The following is an 18,240-nucleotide window of genomic DNA, read 5'->3' as shown; positions in this document are numbered from 1 at the left end:
TGTCCTGTGACTAGTTAGATTAAAAGTTTGAATGTTTTTAATAGGGCTGCAGCTATTAATCATTTTAATAATCAATTAATCTGACACCGATTGACTAATAAAGAAGATAAAAGGAAAAACTTTTCCATTTCTTTAGCAAACTGAACTGCAACAGAGCAGTAATTATACAAAAGTCAGTAACACACACATATTTATATATTGAAATAAACTTTATTGCATTGAATCTCATTCGCAGCTTCTTCACTACATTCTGAATAAATTGCAAAGAAGAATAAATGATTTCACCAGTAATGACTTTACCCAGTAATATGATTACAAGATTAAATAAAACAAGATGTATATTGTTTAATTCAAATAAAAATAATGAGCAAATCAAATAAATACAAAAAATAAATTTCTTCACTTTTTTCTTCTCTAATAGATAAAACTACAATGTGCCAAATGATCAAATACATCAGGAAATTTAAAACACCGTGGGTTCTTTTAGTGACTTGAGTAGAGAGCATTATTTTTGTTACTTGTTCCTAAAATATTTATATTTTTTATTCTCTTTAAAGGGAGTCTGCACCTCCTATATTTAACTTAAATTTTCCAAAAATAAGACTTCTGTTTTGACTGAAACTTTCAGCGTGATCCTGCTGTCATGCAACACAACTTATCAATGTTTTATACGTTTTATATCTTTTATACTTTTGCATTTAAATGAATTTGGTAAGATACAGAAAAGCTGCACTTTAAATTCCCTTGTCCATGTAAAAAGTAAAACACTTTCTAACAGCCCTGTTATGCCTGACGTAGAAGACGGATATGCGGACGGACACGAGATCAGCAAAAGAAGCAAACCATAGAAAAAAAACGGGGTAACAGTTGTAGAGATAGCGGGGCACCAGATGGCTGGAGACCTTGGAGGAAGGCTGTGTGAAGTGTCATCAGAGCGCGGAAGTGAGCTTTGGACTCAGCACTGCCCACCAGTGGATAAATTGAGACAACAACCAGGCAATGTTCAAGTTTCCTCCTCGCTATCGCTTCTCTCCTCGCTTTGCTGATTCACTTACCGGCACTTAATACCGGAAGGTTATATAGACCAGAAGTGATGGAAAGTTTTTTTTAAATGGAAAGTGACAAAGATGTTGTTACTAGAATTTTTATGGATAATTTTTTGGTAATTGATTAAATCGAATAACTCAGTTAAGAGTTTTAGCTCTACATTGACAGCCCTAGTTATTTTAATTTAATAACGTGGTTTGATACGGACATAAATTCAAAATACTAAAGAGACATCTGACATGGAAATAAATTTAGTACATGGAACAGACCCTCTCTTTCCATCTCTGTGAGGTTGGATCTGGATGCTGCTGAATGTTTCCATGAATTTAAGTGGAGAATAATGTCGTCTCTGTGTTTTCTTAGAGCCCGTTACGTCTCCGCCAACCCTTCCTCTGTCCATCCACGAGCCTGTGCGGTGCGTCTGCTCCATGCAGGGTACAGGCTTCTCCTGCCCCAGCGGTGTGGGAGGACATCCCCCCCTGATGAAGGTGGTCACAGGGGACATCCTGGTGGACATCACAGGCAGGAATGTATCTGAATATCTGCTCTTCACATCGGACAGACTGAGGCTGCACAGGTGGGAGAGAAAAAGCCTGAAAGGCAAATATGACATCGCTGCACATTTCTTATTTGTTTAACTTCTGCTGTTTACTGAGCGGAAAATTAACTCTGCTCCCAGACTGGTGCAAACCCTGTTTGGCTTGAATTGATTGACAGTATTTAGTCATGAGTTACAGTTTAGTTAAAGGTGAAACATAGTTATTTGTATTTCTTTATGGTAGCTACAGTGTCAAAGAGCAGATTTCAGGAAGGACCATATTTATATTATTTAATCAGCATTATAATTAATTTTTAGGTTACACACTGTTTCCTACTGGAGCCTGTATTATTTACTGCGGAGAAATTAAAAATGTGGTTCAATTTACTTCCATTATAATCCAATCCAGGTCTTTCTCATTCAGGTTTAAGACCCTTCAGTTCCATATGAGGGCTTTTCTAAAGAGTCCAGCTGACTCCAGGAGTCGGTGTGAGTAATGATAGACTCCAGAGCCCGGCCTTATTTGTTCTTTAACATTCATTTTTTCATTTATTATTTATAGTGTCAGCCCAGGAAAAAAGAAAAGCCTTTTGTGGAAACTAGATACGAGGTGTACCCCATCTCATAAAAGGTAAAGCCGTTAATAAAAGAGACCTCCAGCAGAAGCAGGAGATGTGGTCTAAGGAAGGAAGGTGAAATGACCCTGAAGGATTTAAGCGACACTTCCCGTCTTCCTTTAAACAAAAGAGTTTAGGAAAATATATTTTTTTGTTGCTGTAATCATGGTGTCTGTTTGAATTTACAGACCTAACTACGCTTGAGTTTGGAAAGTTAGGAAGGAGGAAAAAGAATTAATCAAATGCCTCTAAAGAGTCAAAATTCTCATTTTAAGCTCGGTTGTCTCTAAGTACAGAGGAATACAGTAGCGTATTATCTTCTTCTTCATCCTGTACAGGAATCTGCACGAGATCTGTTAGGAAAAAACGTGTATTTAAATATGTTTTCACAGCTCTACTCACTCTCTGAGGCACACTTATAAAAACAGTTCTGAGTATCTGTGTCCCTTACAGAGAGTCACAATATCATGAATAACAGATTTTTACCGTACAGAAGATGTTTGCACACACTAAGGAGCAGCAGTGCTAACATGTAGCATAGCGGAATGAGTGTGGTCGTATTGCTCTTGTCTTTAATTAAGAGCGTAATTGTTTGGTTTGAGAGCAAGATTTCTTGTTTTTATGCTCAAATATCTTGCTCTCAAAACTCTGCTCTCACACTCTAAACGTCTCTTCTTTCTCTCTGTTAAATCGTTCAAAGCTCTGCTCCTCTTGTCTTAGGGTTGCAGGTTTGAATCTCCTGCGCCCCAGCTTGTTCTCTTTCCCTCACACTCAGAAATTCTGCTCTCTAAACTTCTGCTCCTGGATATTCTGTCCTTTCTCTCGGGTTGCTGAATGAGCTGTCTGTCAAATGTCCTCCAGCCAATAGAAAACTAGATCAATGCTGCCTGAACAAATTGTCACCGCCTTCTTCGGGGTGCGCTTGTTTTACTTGAGCAGGAGTTCCTGCTCAAGTAACTGATGATCTTGATATTCTGACACCTCTGTACTAATCTCACATCTCCGAGCTTTCTTTTCAGACTAAGATTATACTTACAGCCCTTGTAGTTATGAAGATATACTTAATTTATTTTGGACATCATTCTGTTTCAGTTTTTGTGTCCTATGTCAGACAGAAATACAGATTTTTGCTGCCTTTTTTCTTACATTTATTTCATAACAGATATGGGGGTTTAACTGTTGGAAACATCCAGAAATCAGTTCCTGCATCCTTTGGCAGAAAAATTCCTCCGATGGTTCGGAAGATTGCCGTACGCAGATCAGCTCAGGTAAGATGGGTTGAAGTCTGAACTAAACGCGGTACAATATACATGTTCGAAAGCCCCTTCGTGTTTCCAGGTTCTGTACAACAACAAAGGCTACCACAGCATGCCTGTGTACCTGAACGTCCTGAACAACGCCATCCTGCGAGCCAACCTACCTTCATCTAAGGGAAACCCTGCTGCTTATGGTACACATGTCGGACCGAGTTATTAAAATGTTTCTGGTTTTTCCTTCTTAACGACTCAGTCCTGGTTGTTTTGTTGTAGGCATCACTCTGACAAACCACCCGATGAACCGGACCAGCGCCAGCCTCTCTCTGGACTATCTGTAAGTTCCTCAGCAGCTGTTTTAACCACTTTTGTGTAGAATAAAAATGAATTTAACTAGATTCCGGCTGTATTCTCCAGCCTGAGACTGACGACTGTCACATAATGAGAGGGGGTCCAGCTTGTGGCCGTTGTGGTTTGGGCAGCTGGTTAAGTCTTCTCCTCTCTGCTGTATCTCCAGACTCCAGGGCACTGATGTGGTTATTGCCATCTTCATCATTGTGGCCATGTCCTTCGTGCCGGCTAGCTTCGTGGTTTTCCTGGTGGCAGAGAAATCCACAAAGGCCAAACACCTGCAGTTTGTCAGCGGCTGTGACCCCGTCATCTACTGGCTGGCCAACTATATTTGGGACATGGTGAGGAAGATGAAATTGGACTGGTTAACATGAACGTCTCTGTATATCCGTCTGATCTGAATCCGTTGTGTCACCTCAGCTGAACTACCTGGTACCCGCCACATGCTGCATTATCATCCTGTTTGTGTTTGACCTGCCGGCCTACACCTCTACAACCAACTTCCCTGCTGTCCTTGCCCTCTTTCTTCTCTACGGGTGAGAATCTGTGTCAAAGAGCCACATATTTATTTATCCATCATAATGTTTGTTTGTCATCAACCTGCAGACTGATGAGTTCAAACTAATTTTTATCAGCTGTCTTTGTTTTATTATTTTCACTCACCTAAATGCAGTTTGTGCCAATACAAATGTTTCCCTCCAGGTGGTCCATCACTCCCATCATGTACCCAGCATCCTTCTGGTTCGAGGTTCCCAGTACAGCCTATGTGTTCCTCATAGTCATCAACCTCTTCATCGGCATCACTGCGACCGTGGCCACTTTCCTCCTCCAGCTCTTTGAACATGACAAGGTGCTTTACTCTCTAACCCAAACATCTACTGCTGCAGGTTGTAAAACTAATCCTGAACAGTGTTTACCCCACAGGTAATAATTTATCCCCAGAATCGTTTCTCCTCTGACCGGGTTATTCACTTCAAAGATAACCTGTTTGATCCATCAGGATGTGTCAGATAATAAATGAAAAATAAAAAATTAATCTTATCACAGTGAATTACTTAGTTTGCTGCCATACTGCAGCAGATATGGTCTTAGATTATGTCTGTTTATTTCTTGATTTATTTATTCTTTTTCAGGATCTAAAAAAGGTCAACAGCTACTTGAAGTCCTGTTTCCTCATCTTCCCCAATTACAACCTGGGCCATGGCCTGATGGAGATGGCTTACAATGAGTACATCAATGAGTACTACGCCAAAATAGGTACTCTTCACACGTCAGGCCAAATCCCGGTCTTTACCAGAATAAACCTCAGATATCCACGTGCAAGTGAATGCAGCACATAATGAAATTGGAATGGAAACAGATTTCCTCCACCAGGATGAGAATAATTCTGCTAGTTGAGTTTGAGCAGAAAACATGTAATGATGTGGAATATCATGAAATAATACACCGTCCCTCCAAAAACAGACACCACCTGGTTTAACTAAGCTAACGGGTAATTATTCTCCCATTGGATAATTCAGTTGCATCATGTTCCCCAGCGGATGCAGTGAGCAGCTTCTCATGTCTTAAAACAACCGTGAGGGAAACAAATCCTGTGGTTGAGGACAAAATGTTCATTTTTCAGAAAGGTCACATTATTGGCATCAAGCAAAGAAAACATTTAAACTTCTAAAACTTGGTTAAGGACTGTCCAACACATTATTAAAACTGGAAGGATAGTGGGGAACCAGCAAGTGAAAGTAAAAACATTTCCACAGAAATAATGTAAAGAGAACCCAAACAGTCTCTAATCACTCTACTAAAATAACTGTTATGTTTTAATTTTCTGTGTGGCCTTAAGAAAACCAGGATAATTAAAAAAAAGGCTTCAGGTTGCTAGGGAGCATAAAGACTGGAAGAAGGTCATGTGGTCTGATGAGTCCAGATTTACCCTGTTCCAGAGTGATGGAGCATCAGGGTAAGGAGAGAGGAAGATGAAGTGATGCAGCCATCAGGTCTAAAGTTCCTACTGTACAGGCTTTGTATTTAGTCCTGGAATTATCTTTGGGCCATGAAACTGTAGTAGCTAACTCCAGGAAGCTAAAGCTAACCTGTGAAGTCAGCAGACTGGAACTAATTGCTGTAAACTTTTGTTTCAGGACAGTTTGACAAAATGAAGTCTCCGTTTGAGTGGGACATTGTGACTCGAGGACTCGTTGCCATGACAATAGAAGGCTTTGTTGGCTTCCTCATCACCATTCTCTGCCAGTACAACTTCCTCAGGAAACCCCCGTAAGTGACATCGGTCTCCATGTGTGCCATGAGTTTTATGTTGTTATCAGTGAGGTTTTCTGGTCTCAACCACCGAGACGGTCATTTTGACCATTTATAACGTACATATTCAGTAACTTTGTCAAATAAAATTATAAAGCTTTGCTGGTCCCTGACTTTTCCCAAAACTACATTCATTTTAATTAAAAGACGTTTTAATATTTAGTATGTAAAGAACAGAAGAAATATCACACACAGGTGGTTTTTTTGATTGCACGGGATTTTGTGCTGTTTCCTGACGTTTTAAATCGGATCATGGGGAAGTATTCTGTAAAGGGTGGTATGCAGAGATGGATCCATGCTGTATTTTACAACATACAGGACCTTGTAGGAATAAATGTCCACATCAACATGAAGTGCGCTGAAACCTGAACAGCTCAAAGGGGTTTCTGCAGTTAGCTGGTAGAGGACCGTCCAGCGAAGGCTATGAGCTAGAAATATTCCTGCCTTCGCTCCTCATCGCAGTCGTATCAACCACGTGCACGCTGCCGTTGTACGTGCGGCAGCATAAGATGCTGTGAAATAAATTAAAAAAAAAAAAAAAGGTAGTTACCAAGCTGAATTTTGTTTTGTTCTTTTTTGTAATTCTATTTTTCTTCGTAACACAGCATTAAAGTGGACATTTTTCACGCTCATGTAGAGGTTTAGCTCTGTCTGCTTTCACCAAGTGACTCAGGTAATCCTCAGGTCCCATCTGCACCAGTCCTTCTTAAATAAGTCCACTTAGATCTTCCTGATCTTCGTAAAGTCAATTCAGTTATCTCACATTTTCAAGAGGAGTTAAAGCTGTTGAGTTTTTAAATAAAAAACACTTTATGTACATGTTTTTTTTGGGTTTTTTTTTTTACCAAAGCCAACCTTCTATTTATTGATGAGCTGCTAAAAATCTAATAAAAAATCTAAAAAAAAAAGGAAAAAGAATCCTAGAATCATGGCCAGTGTTAGCCGGTTTCATAGTTCTGTTTGTAATCCTGCCATCACGTGTTTGGATTATGTAGGTGTTTGAAATCATCATTGCCTGAACGTTATGTATTTTAGCTGCTACATTAGCTGTTTTCAACGATCTTTGTTTGGACACTGTTGATTGTTTTTTCAACAACTTCAGATGGAGCTGCAGACAATTCCAACATACAAACTATAAATATGTTTCTAAGATACTCAAAACATACATGTTCTAGCTTTGTGTAATACCTTTTCTGCTTCTTACTTTTCATGTTCATTAGACCTAATACCACCAGCTAAATGAGCATAGCTGGTGACGTCTTCTCTGATGTTTGGTAAAAAGTATTTTAGGAGATGCCAAGGCAGCTCTGTGCAGCAGGGTGAGCATGCTCAAACATAACTGAAGTGTGTCCATCCAGGAGGGTCCCGGTTAGCTGCCAGCCAATAGACGATGACGACATAGATGTGGCCTGTGAGAGAAGAAGAGTGCTGCGAGGAGACGCCGACAATGACATGCTGAAGATTGAAAACCTGACAAAGGTGCAACTCTTTGTTCTCACCAAAAAGAGGACTTCTTCAGTTTTCACCAGATTACACATTCCTGCATATTTATTCAAACATCAGTCCAGTTGTCAGAAAAGAAACCTGCAAGTTAAAAGTCATGGTCAGGCTGTTCAACTTTTACAGAGACAGTTGTATGTTCACCCCCAGGTGTACAAATCCAGGAAGATGGGTCACATCCTGGCAGTGGACCGCCTGTGTCTTGGTGTCCGGCCCGGCGAGTGTTTTGGGCTGCTGGGAGTGAATGGAGCTGGGAAGACAACCACCTTCAAGATGCTAACAGGCGATGAATGCACCACAGGAGGAGAGGCTTTCATTAATGGAAACAGGTCAGAATCAGAAAACAAGATTGTCCCTGCTCATGTCATTCTTACAGGAAAGTGTGCAACAATGTGTTGCAACCCTGTCTGACAGTTATTCAATAAAAAATGTCTCAAAATGAAACTCAATTTAATAGTTGAATAATTACCACGCTGTAAAGAAGATACATACAGGCTATATGACACACCTCAGTCGTTTAAAACTGGACCTGGATGTAATCCTGGCATCCATCAATTAACGTCTGGTAGAATTTCAGTTGGCTGTTTGGCCATTTTCTGACTAAATTTTGGTTTAGTTAGGTTTAATAGTTCATGACACAAGTACATAGCTTTCAAACAAAGTCTGCATATTTTCCATTCAGTTAAAGGCAGGACTTGCTGACAGTTAATGTTAGCCAGGACTTGGTGAGGGTCAACATTAGACAGAACTTGGTGGGGGTTAACGTTAGACAGAACTTGGTGGGGGTTAACGTTAGCCAGGACTAGGGGTGTGCCATCTTAGGTATCTCCCAATTCGATTCAGTCACAATTCACGGTGCTTCAATTACATTACTAAACGGTCATCAGGATTTTCAGTGCATCTGTTTTCCACATTTTGGGTTATTTTCTCACTCTGTGGGTACTTCAAACTTAAATCAATTCATTATCCATTAATTCAAGTAACGAAACAAACTTATTGGCACTATATTTTATTTATCTTAAACCATAAATAACACATATCCAATGTATTTTTCATGTTCATATTTTTCCATGGAATCTAAAGGAAAATAAAAGGACAAGGCTGTAGTATGTTATTCTGACAACATATGCCAAACCAAAGGAAATGGTATGTATTATTACTGTTATATTTTATTTTGGCTTTAAATAGCTTACATATGGAGTAAGTCTTGTCAATGCCTTGTTAGTTCTCATGTTCATTGAAGCCAAAATCTTTCCAAACTCAAGCCTCCATTACATTACAGTTCTTTAGCAGACTTAAAGTTCTTAGGCAGTAGCGTTGAGGGTCTTGCCTAAGGACCCAACTAGAAGGTGTTAATATTCGTCCCCTGGGGTAATCAAACTCTGTTCTCCCAGATGGTAGACGGATGTTCTGCCAAACTGAGCTATCCAGCCACTTCAGACATGATGAATAAATCTCACACTCAGTAACAGTGGCTAAAAGGCTTACTGCCACCTTCTTGGAATCTGTTGTTTACTATTTAAAGTGTCCAGGCAGCATGCTCGGCTTTTATGTTCCTGCCACACTTTGCAGCTGTTTCTGTCATTTAATTATTTTGAACATTTAAAAAGTGTTATTGAATCTGCTCACCCCTAGCCAGCACTTGGTGAAGCTTAATGTTAGCCAGCAACCCTCTGATGCCCTTTAAAGCCCCAGTGTGTAAGAATTACTCACATCTAGTGGTGCGCTAATGTAATGTAAGCAACCCAGTAGTGCTCTACTGCAACCTCACTGTTTAAGTGCGTTATTACAACCACTGAAGCCGCGGAGAGTCATAAATGTGAAAATGTCAACATCTCGCAGAAGTTCGGGTGTCCCATCAGGTGATGAGGTACAGAACTATACATTATTCTGTTATTATTTTATGCCGATAAGTTACAAGCATGCCCTCCATGTATTTGGTACCAAGCTACTGCTAATAGCTAATGTTATCATGTGAAATGAAGGGAGAGAAAGAGGGAGTCAAAGCCGGGCAGTGTCGGCGCTGCAAGAGGAAGATCCCGTGCTGTAACACTGTGTTTGATAACATTTATTTCAGCTGATTTATCAAAGGAGGTGGTCAACGTGTTGACTCGAAATAATTATCTGAAAGATATTTTTACGTTAGAATACTTGCGGTTCTAGTGATTAAATCACGACGATAAACTGGTATTACTTTGTTGTATTTTGTATGACTAGAAGGAGGACAAGTACCCCCACCCCCTTTGACAAATCAGCTGAAATAAATTATCAAACATGAGGGAAAGCGCTCAGAAAATACGTGAGAAAGAAGCGCACGGTCTCCTACTGGTATGACTTCTGTAAAGAGTAACAACATCTCCATCTCGCAGGGCAAAAAGTATGGATGTTCCTCTATTTCATTGTAAACTGACAAGCTGAAGGATCCACGCTCGCATTTGGATGTGATTGTGATTAGTCTTTGGTAAAATACGTATTCATGATAGCGATACTTGATTTGGTTACAGCCTGAGTCACTTTCTAGTATTTTCTGACAGAGTAAAACTAGGAGTGACCTCAGGACAGCTGCTGAAAACAGAGAGGTCTTACTGGTTACTTACTGGCTTTTAAGCTGTTAACTAACACTGTGCTAGGTTGGCATAACCACAGCGATGTTATTGCTAACATAAACAGAGGGAGTAACTAAAGCTAGCACAACTTTAGTAATGCTACGTAAATAAAAAAGCATGGCCGACACAACAAAGAAAGGTCACCATCATAACATTTCAAACTGAGTTAAATTAAGTCATTCTTAATTTCATGTTGTTATAAACATGCCGCTAAGCTCCGCTTTGCCCACCCCTGTAGTGCTGCCTGGCTGTAGCTAATGCTGTAGTTAGCAGTGAGGACTGAGGATTAAATGGAGTCAGAGCTTCGTCGAGTGGACAAATGGCGTAACGTCATCATTCTGCACGACTTCGACACTTGACAACATTTACTGTTTTATGATAAATTAAGAATATAAACTCATTTAATCGTCAGTCAGTCTGCCCCAGAGCAGCCGTGGCTACACACATAGCTTACCATTACCAGGTCTGAGTGAGGAGTGAATGAATAATGGACATAATGAAAAAAGTGCTTTGGGTGCCTTGAAAAGCGCTATATAAATCTAATCCATTATTATTATTATTATTATTATCATTATTATTAAAAGTCAGGCTGATTATGATCATTTTGAAAAGGTGCTAGAATTGGCCAATTTAATCAGCCGGTTGATCAATCGGTCAGGTTCTAAAGGTTACTCAGGTTAGGCTTAATATTAACCAGAACTTGGTAAAGACTTTGTGAAGGTTGTGCTAAAACATCTATGATATAGCTGTAATTAGTACCTCCGTGATCACGAGGAGTAACTGTGAGAGGAACTACTTTCATTGGTGGAATAACACAAAGCATGTGTTTTTGTTTGTGCATAGCATCCTGAAGGACCTGTTACGTGTGCAGCAAAGTATTGGTTACTGTCCACAGTTCGATGCTCTGTTTGATGACCTGACTGCCCGTGAACATTTGGAGCTATACACCCGCCTCCGTGGCATTCCCTGGAAGGACCAGGGGAGGGTTAGTATCTCTCTCACACACACACACACACTTCTCCATGCTTGTGGCTTGTTTAATGGTATAAAACATGAAGGTGGTAACAGTGAAGAGTGGCTAAAATGATGAAATTAAAGTTGGTTCATCAGTTATAGATGGACTTGGTGCTGTAGAGAAACTTTGATAGAGAACACACTTGTCATGTCACTATTACTTTGTCCACAAGCAGAACCCAGTTTCCGTCGACACTTTCAGGTTTCTCACTTTAAACTGTGTTTAAACGTGTCTTAGAGAAACGTCTTTACCACAATCAGTTGACAAAAGAAATGTTATGATGCCGAAACACTAATTAATAACTTAGATCAGATGTCACTAACAAGTGGACTGCAGTCCAGATCCAGACCCAGAACCTGTCTCATATGGACCCGGACCTAAAATCTAAAATCTGACAGGGTGCTTTCATTTTAACTGGCTCAGCATTTGTAGTCTTCATTAAAGTGGTCAGGAAACACGCAGGCCAATTGAGTTTGAGTTAAGCCATCCCACGAGATGTACTCAGCCAATTAACTGTGTGAAGCTGCTGGCGGTAAACTGTGCAGCACTACAGCGCAGACACACGAGAGTTTAAGAGGCAGGTAACAAGACGGTAAAGGAGAAAGAACAGCGCCAGAGAAAGGCAGCAGTTAAAAATATTAACGCAATTAATTACAAAAATTAACGCCATTACCGCGTTATCTTTGACAGCCATATACACTACCGTTCAAAAGTTTGGGGTCACTTTGCCATTGGATTCAATAGGGAAGTGACCCCAAACTTTTGAACGGTAGTGTGTATATATATATATATATATATGTGTGTGTGTGTGTATATATACACAAATCTGGATAGCTTTTATCCAGATAAAATTTTTTGAACGACAGGCCCCAGGAGTTAACCCACAGAAGTCTCAGATTACACCATGTTTTCAAAAACAAACCTAGTTTGCAGAGCGCTGCTGTTAACTCCATTACTAAGCGGAGATGTTGTTTATAGATAAAAACGGTCTAATAAGCTGTTAGTTCCAGGTTCTAGTGGGAAATGTTTTTATTAGAAATTACAACAGACAGAATTCACAACAAAGGTAACATGCCATGATGCGTTCAGGGTCCTTGCTGTAGTTTTGCTACTACTGACAGCTGTTCTGAGATCAGGCCTGGACCCAGTAGGATTCCTGTGTTAGTGAAATAAGGAATCGAACCCGGTCAGCTTGTGGGGTGAATGGATCTAATCTGTTAACTGTACCTTGTATAACTCAGAGTACAGCAGAGACCAGAATAAACTTCATGAAGCTGCTGTACTTAATGTTAGATCTCTGTCCAACAAGTCACTGTTAGTTAATGACTTCATCATTTCTCACATTTTAGATTTTATTTTTCTGACAGAAACATGGTGAACAGAAGAAGCAGTGTTGGGAGTAACAGGTTACAAAGTAACGTGTTATGGTAACGATATAACTTTTTTGGGTAATGAAGTAAAGTAGTGCGTTACACTTAAAATATCGATAATGAAATGACTTTACTGGACTACAGTAACGCGGTTTTCTGCGTTACTCGAGCTGTGTTTGCCTATGTGTGAAGTTCTGATCTGTTTTAATTGGTACGTGCATTTTACTGCCTGTGTGTGTGTGTGTGCTTGCCTGGGCACGTTGCCATAGTGATCGATTTGCCTGACATAGTTGATTGTGCGCCAACTACTTCCCAGAGACAGGGATGTTGTTCTTATGGTTTTAAAGCCATTTTCTTTACAGTATACAGTAAACACTGTGCAGACAGGCAGTGATGGTTCGGCTATGATGTTTGTCCATGTCGACACGGTAAATTAAGAAATGGTAAAATAATAATTAGTGAAGTTACTTTTCAAATGCTGTAATGATTAATTTCATTACAATTTACAGAAGTAATGAGTAACTAGTAACTAATTACTTTTTTTTAGAGTAACTACCCCAACACTGGACAGTGCTACAGTTATTAATGAAACAGCATTTTTACCTTACATTTTTAAATCCAGGTTAAAAACTTTTCTTTTCTCATGCGCCTATGCATGAATTCTGCACGTTAACTTTTTAACTCATCTTACTTTTAATCATTTTAATGTAATTTATGATTTTATTCTGATTCTTGCTAAGTGTTGATGCCTTTTACGATTTCTAAATATCAATAATGCTTTTGTTTTATGTAAAGCACTTTGAACTGTCCTGTACATGAAATTTGTTGTACAAATAAACTGCCTTGCCTTATTAAGGTCCTTTTTACTCAGTTTTCAATAAAAACTGAACCAGTACCATAACCTTTCAAAATAAAGGTGCAAATAACAAAAAAGTGATAAAATGGCTCATACAAAAAGAACAAACAAATAAAATGTTAGATGAAAAAAATACATAAATCATTGTGGGGATAAGAAAATGTAAAGGTAAAATAAATAAATACAAGCATAAAAATATGGGATGAAAGACATACAAAAAACGACCCAAATAAATAAACTGAAAATTACATGGAAAAGTAAATAAATAAGACTATCAATACAAAGTTATATTAAAAGATTTGAAAATGAAAATACAAATATAAATTTGTGTCCATTTTATAGGTTCCTTATTGGAAAGGTTATTTTCTATATTTTGTATAACTTATTGGCATTGCAATTCATTTATTGATCAGTTTTTACATTTCTGAATTTTTATCTTATTTATCTTTTTGGGCAGTTTCAGTCCTCATCTGCTCATGGGAGTTTCATCCTGACTGGTATCGTTTTATTTATAATCCTGTAGAATGTAATCTACATGAATTCTCAGGTGTGCCATGTCACCTGTTCTCTCATCATGCCATTCATCTAGCGGACACCTTGTAAATGCAGCCGTCTGAACTGTCCTTTATATCCGACCCACGATCAGTCAGAAGCTCGAGGTGGAAAAGTTTCTGCAGAAGTCCGCTGTTCTCTGTGATGTGTTAGCGCTGCCTCAAAGACGGAAACAGAGGATGAAAGCTGCTGCTTCATTTCCTTTTTAGAACTCCTGCCACAGTTGAGCGCAAAACTCAGAAATTCTGAGTAAGACATAGATGAAAGACGACGGCCACTTCTGAACTGCTGTAAGCAAAATGCAGGTTCTCCAACATGGAAGATCAGTTGCCTTGTCCTGAGTGTTGATCATGTACAGTATGTGCACATTCTCTATAAGAAGCCAGAACCTTTTTTAAATGATGAAAAAACCTGACCTTATCTGAGGAAAGTTTAAAGTTCCCTCTGTTTTATCAGCTCATCCTTCAGCCTGGTGCCATATTGACCCAGTGAGAAGAAATCCTCATGTAGCTTCTTCATCTGTGCATCGTGAGCAGCTGCCATGACCCTTTTCTCCCTGCAGGTGGTGCAGTGGGCTTTAGAAAAGCTGGAGCTGTCGAAGTATGCAGATAAACCGGCTGGTACTTACAGCGGAGGAAACAAGCGCAAGCTTTCCACTGCCATCGCTCTGATTGGGTATCCATCGCTCATCTTCCTGGTAAGACCTCTGAACACATGTTGCCCAGTTCAAACCGTTTCTTTCTAGCTCTTTAATGAACTTTAGTTCAGGTGACAGACAACATAATCATAGAAAATAATTACAATGTTGAAAATGAATGATTAAACCAACATTTTTATTGATGCCAATTAAACAGGAATGAAACTGATCCACTGTGATCAGAAGGATAAATAAATATCGCAGAGAGGAAGTTATTGGCTGAGCAGGCGTCTTGAAGCTTCACCTTCCTGCTTCAGAGCACTGTGATTTGACACAGTTCATCCTGCACTGTTATGAAGGAACCTGGAGAAATCCAGGGCGGTGCCTCCATAATCTGCTGGATTACTGAATACCTGACACACAGATCAAAGTGAGAATTAAGCTCTGTCACTGTAGAAATACTCTGATTACTCTGCAGCTGTGGGGTGTATCAGTGATGGACAAGAACCTGAAAACTGATGTGAAAACAATCATCTCATCTTCAATATGAGCAACAGAAAAGAGATGATTGTTTATTTTGGAAATGCCATTAAAATGAAGACTGTTTCCATCCTGAAAGAAGAGCTGAAGGACCACAGATAGCTACTGACTTTATTTCTCACCTGAACTCTGAGGAGGCCGGCCTCCCTCAGCTCTGATCCTGGAGGAACAAGGCATGCCTCCCCCCTAGCAGAACCACAGCCCCACTCCTCTCCAGCCCAAGATTTTTTAACCCTTCAACACCTGATTTTATGTACATATATATAAAAGCAAAACAAATAAATAAAATCAGGAAAAAAGAAAATAAAATTACATCCATCCATTTTCTATACCACTTAGTCCAATTCAGGGGAGCTGGAGCCATCCCAGCTGCAGGCAAGAGGCAGGCACACGTGGACAGGTCGCCAGTCCATCACAGGTCCAACACAGACAAACAACCGCCCACCCTCCCTCCTAGGGAGAATTGAGGCTACCCTCTCGGCAATTACTATGCCCTCACCTGGCCGGCGCCTCTCACCGATGATAGGAAGAGGGTTCAGTCCTTTTCTAAGACTCTGGTTCCAGAGCGTAAGCCAGCTATATCTAGCTGGAATCGCTCAACCTAACGCACCAGCTCAGAATCCTTCTCCATCATGTCCCATCAGCCACCGCCCAGCTCACAATGCTCCTGAGCCCTACCCTCCGTGCCCCACCCCAGGCCTGGCTCCAGAGGGGGGCCCCAGTGACCCGCATCTGGGCAAGGAAAACTTGGCCCCAATGTTTTTATAGCATCATAGGGGTTGTTGGGCCATGCAGTCTGGTCCCTCTCTTAGAGACCTGTTTGCCATGGGTGACCCTACACGGGGCGTAATGCCCCTGACATCATAGTTCCTAGGACCTTCAGCACGCTCCACCCCTCCACCAAGACAAGGTCTGAGAAAACAGTATGCAGAACTGGTGGCTATTTTTCCTTGTAGTCTTTTGTTCCTGGAATAAGAACACGATGAGACCTCACTGATATTCAGAACAAATTTTATCTTAAAAGCATGGCGAGCTCTTTTAATAAATCATCATTTTCGGTAACTCGTTAGCTTCTTATTTGGTTTCTGTGATGATTTTCAGGATGAGCCAACCACTGGCATGGACCCAAAGGCCCGCAGATTCCTCTGGAATTTAATCCTGGACATAATCAAGACTGGACGCTCTGTAGTGTTGACATCTCACAGGTGAGACCCCAGTTTACAAATGACTGTTTCTCTCTTTATGCGTCTTTAATGTGGAATATCATGTTCTTCACAGCATGGAGGAGTGTGAAGCATTGTGCACTAGACTGGGAATTATGGTGAATGGGAGGTTTAAATGTCTGGGCAGCATCCAGCACCTGAAGAACAGGTCAGTGGTCTCTGCATCATTTTTCCAACTTTTATCTGGATGGAGCCATTTTTGGTGAATGTACTGTGTTTCTGTAACTTCCAACGTAAAAAGGGGTGCATCCTTCTAAATAACTTAATAAACCTGGATAATGCAGAGGTTTGGATGAACCTGGGTAACCCGGACGTTTGGATAAAGCTGGACTCTAATTCAGTTCAGAAGAAAGTCAACAAAGGATAATATAGGGAGGTGGAAAGTAGGTTTTAAGGAGGGGTACAGCTGGGTGTCACCCGCATCAGGATGGTGGTGAATGTGGTATTTCTTAGTGATATAGACTTATGGGGGACGATAAAGGCTAGGGGGAGTAGTGACAGAGCCCTGAGGGTCACCTGTGGTGACAGCGAGTGAAAAGTGAATGATTTCAGCTTAATGAACCAGCTGATGTGTGTGTGGTGGTGTGTGATGGCAGTGATGGCGGTGCTGAGACGTGCGTTCTGGTGATGATGCCCACATTCAGGAAGAGGAGGACACATAAGAGACCAGAGTCAGGTGGGAGGAGATCATAGTGGTTTTTGTAATGCAGTTTCAGAAACCGGACTGGAATTGCTCCTAAAGATTGAGAGCTGGATGAGTTTGGAGCTGAGAATCAACAGCTGTTTTGAGAGGAATGGAAGATTGAAAAAAGGATGAAGGTTACTGAAGTTATGTGGTTGAATAATAATTCTTTATTAATCCCAGAAGGTAATTGTTGTAGTAGTTTGTCTTTTTTTTTAATCCGGAACTGCAGCAGGTTTCTTTAGTGTTTGAGTGACAGCAGCTGTTTGGAGGAATGAGTTCCCTCCCAGTGATGATGAGGCTGTTACAGGAAGCAGCAGAACACATGTGGGTCAGGAGGCTGCGTGTCATTCTGCCTTGTTTGAAGCTGTGTGGATGGAAAAGCTCTGTTTCTCTTTCATAAAAACATCAGTGAGCCGTTTGAATCATTTCCTCTGCCATGTGCTCTAGGTTTGGAGATGGCTACATGATAACGGTGAGGACCAAGAGCAGCTCCAGTGTAAAGGAGGTGGTACGGTTCTTCAACAGAAACTTCCCTGAAGCCGTCCTCAAGGTGAACACAGCAGCTCCCACTGAGCATATGAACATCAGCTGCATTTAAAGCAAAGTTTCACTCAGACCCACCTCTGAATGTGTCGCTTATGCTGCCTGATTTGCAGGAGCGGCACCACACCAAGGTCCAGTACCAGCTGAAGTCTGACTGGATCTCCCTTGCTCAGGTCTTCAGTAAGATGGAGCAGGTGGTGGAGGTTCTGGGCATCGAGGACTACTCTGTCAGTCAGACCACTCTGGACAACGTTAGTCCACCTGTAACATGCCTGCCTGCAGCTTGCAGAACTTAGGAGAGATAAAATGAAATAAGTTAGACTAACTATCTTCCTTCTGTCCAGGTGTTTGTCAACTTTGCCAAGAAGCAGAGCGACAGCTTGGAGCAGCAGGTGGTGTTGCCCACAGGTGGAGGACAGTCCCCATTACAGTGCATCCTGAACTTCCTGAGGTCCAGACCAGCCGTCACAGAGCTCAATGCCCTGATCAGCGAGGCGCCGGAGGAGCTAGAGACTGATGACGATGAAGGACTCATCAGCTTTGAAGAGGAGCGGGTGAGAGGATCTTCATTTAGTCTGTTAGGGGTGTTTTCAT

At 40.8% G+C, this 18,240-nt stretch overlaps 1 protein-coding gene across 5 annotated transcripts in view; it reads left to right on the top strand.

The window, feature by feature from the left end:
• The window catches only part of abca2 (ATP-binding cassette, sub-family A (ABC1), member 2), an 87,779-nt gene that overhangs the window by 68,083 nt on the left and 1,456 nt on the right, over nucleotides 1-18,240 (top strand). For all 5 annotated transcript variants that reach the window (XM_041999437.1, XM_041999436.1, XM_041999435.1 and 2 more), the window contains 18 exons: nucleotides 1,411-1,624; nucleotides 3,365-3,470; nucleotides 3,541-3,652; nucleotides 3,732-3,792; nucleotides 3,973-4,147; nucleotides 4,227-4,342; nucleotides 4,509-4,656; nucleotides 4,940-5,063; nucleotides 5,945-6,077; nucleotides 7,478-7,598; nucleotides 7,770-7,948; nucleotides 11,069-11,210; nucleotides 14,581-14,715; nucleotides 16,297-16,400; nucleotides 16,474-16,566; nucleotides 17,551-17,653; nucleotides 17,760-17,897; nucleotides 17,991-18,200. In XM_041999437.1, coding sequence (XP_041855371.1) covers nucleotides 1,411-1,624; nucleotides 3,365-3,470; nucleotides 3,541-3,652; nucleotides 3,732-3,792; nucleotides 3,973-4,147; nucleotides 4,227-4,342; nucleotides 4,509-4,656; nucleotides 4,940-5,063; nucleotides 5,945-6,077; nucleotides 7,478-7,598; nucleotides 7,770-7,948; nucleotides 11,069-11,210; nucleotides 14,581-14,715; nucleotides 16,297-16,400; nucleotides 16,474-16,566; nucleotides 17,551-17,653; nucleotides 17,760-17,897; nucleotides 17,991-18,200 — 2,414 coding nt within the window. The remainder of the gene's footprint in view (nucleotides 1-1,410; nucleotides 1,625-3,364; nucleotides 3,471-3,540; nucleotides 3,653-3,731; nucleotides 3,793-3,972; nucleotides 4,148-4,226; nucleotides 4,343-4,508; nucleotides 4,657-4,939; nucleotides 5,064-5,944; nucleotides 6,078-7,477; nucleotides 7,599-7,769; nucleotides 7,949-11,068; nucleotides 11,211-14,580; nucleotides 14,716-16,296; nucleotides 16,401-16,473; nucleotides 16,567-17,550; nucleotides 17,654-17,759; nucleotides 17,898-17,990; nucleotides 18,201-18,240) is intronic.

Source organism: Melanotaenia boesemani, chromosome 11 (assembly GCF_017639745.1).
Source record: "Melanotaenia boesemani isolate fMelBoe1 chromosome 11, fMelBoe1.pri, whole genome shotgun sequence".
Lineage (NCBI taxonomy): Eukaryota > Metazoa > Chordata > Actinopteri > Atheriniformes > Melanotaeniidae > Melanotaenia > Melanotaenia boesemani.
The sequence above is the reverse complement of the archived record's forward strand: the minus strand, read 5'-3'. Positions and strand labels throughout refer to the sequence as shown.